Source organism: Cryptotermes secundus, unplaced genomic scaffold, assembly GCF_002891405.2.
Source record: "Cryptotermes secundus unplaced genomic scaffold, Csec_1.0 C37794287, whole genome shotgun sequence".
Classification (NCBI taxonomy): Eukaryota; Metazoa; Arthropoda; class Insecta; order Blattodea; family Kalotermitidae; genus Cryptotermes; species Cryptotermes secundus.
The window spans coordinates 1-506 of NW_019765256.1; the positions used below are offsets into that span (position 1 = coordinate 1).

Consider the following 506-nt stretch of genomic DNA (forward strand, 5'->3'; position numbering starts at 1 on the left):
TTGGATAATTTCTTCCTCCTACAAACTCACCACACCATTAACAGAAAGTAACTGGTCACCACGCTTCAGGCCACCATGCCGATCTGCTACTCCTCCTGGAATAATGCGCGAGATGTAGATAGGTGAATTCTGCTCTTTTCCACCCATAACATTGAACCCAAGACCTTCCTCTGTTTTGGGTAATTCTACTACCCGTGGATGTGCATGCCCCTCACTTGCTGCAAATGCAGCAACTGTAGCCTTAGCAGTTGCAGATGCTCTAATATCCTGTGATCCTTGGATATCAACAGTCTCATACACATGTTCATAAACTTCACGCACTGCATTCAGAAAGTCACTTTGCAAAACTTTCTGCAGGGCTGCTAGTTTTGTAGCAGGCACTTCTCCACCTGTATATACAATATCAAATTGGAATAAATTAAAATGGATTACTTAGCAAGAAATTAATATTAGCTTAAAAAACTGTACTACAAATATAATTCCCTCTGTATCCATCGAAGTATAAA

At 40.5% G+C, this 506-nt stretch overlaps 1 protein-coding gene across 1 annotated transcript; it reads right to left on the bottom strand.

Annotated features, from left to right (window-relative positions):
• Window positions 1-12: 12 nt before the first annotated feature.
• LOC111875118 (protein lin-7 homolog C) lies at window positions 13-389 on the bottom strand (the record flags this gene model as incomplete). The annotated part of the gene is given in 1 exon segment (XM_023871182.2): window positions 13-389. A coding segment is annotated over 1 exon segment (371 nt), but the record flags the coding sequence as incomplete, so codon positions are not given.
• Between the last annotated feature and the right edge of the window lie 117 nt (window positions 390-506).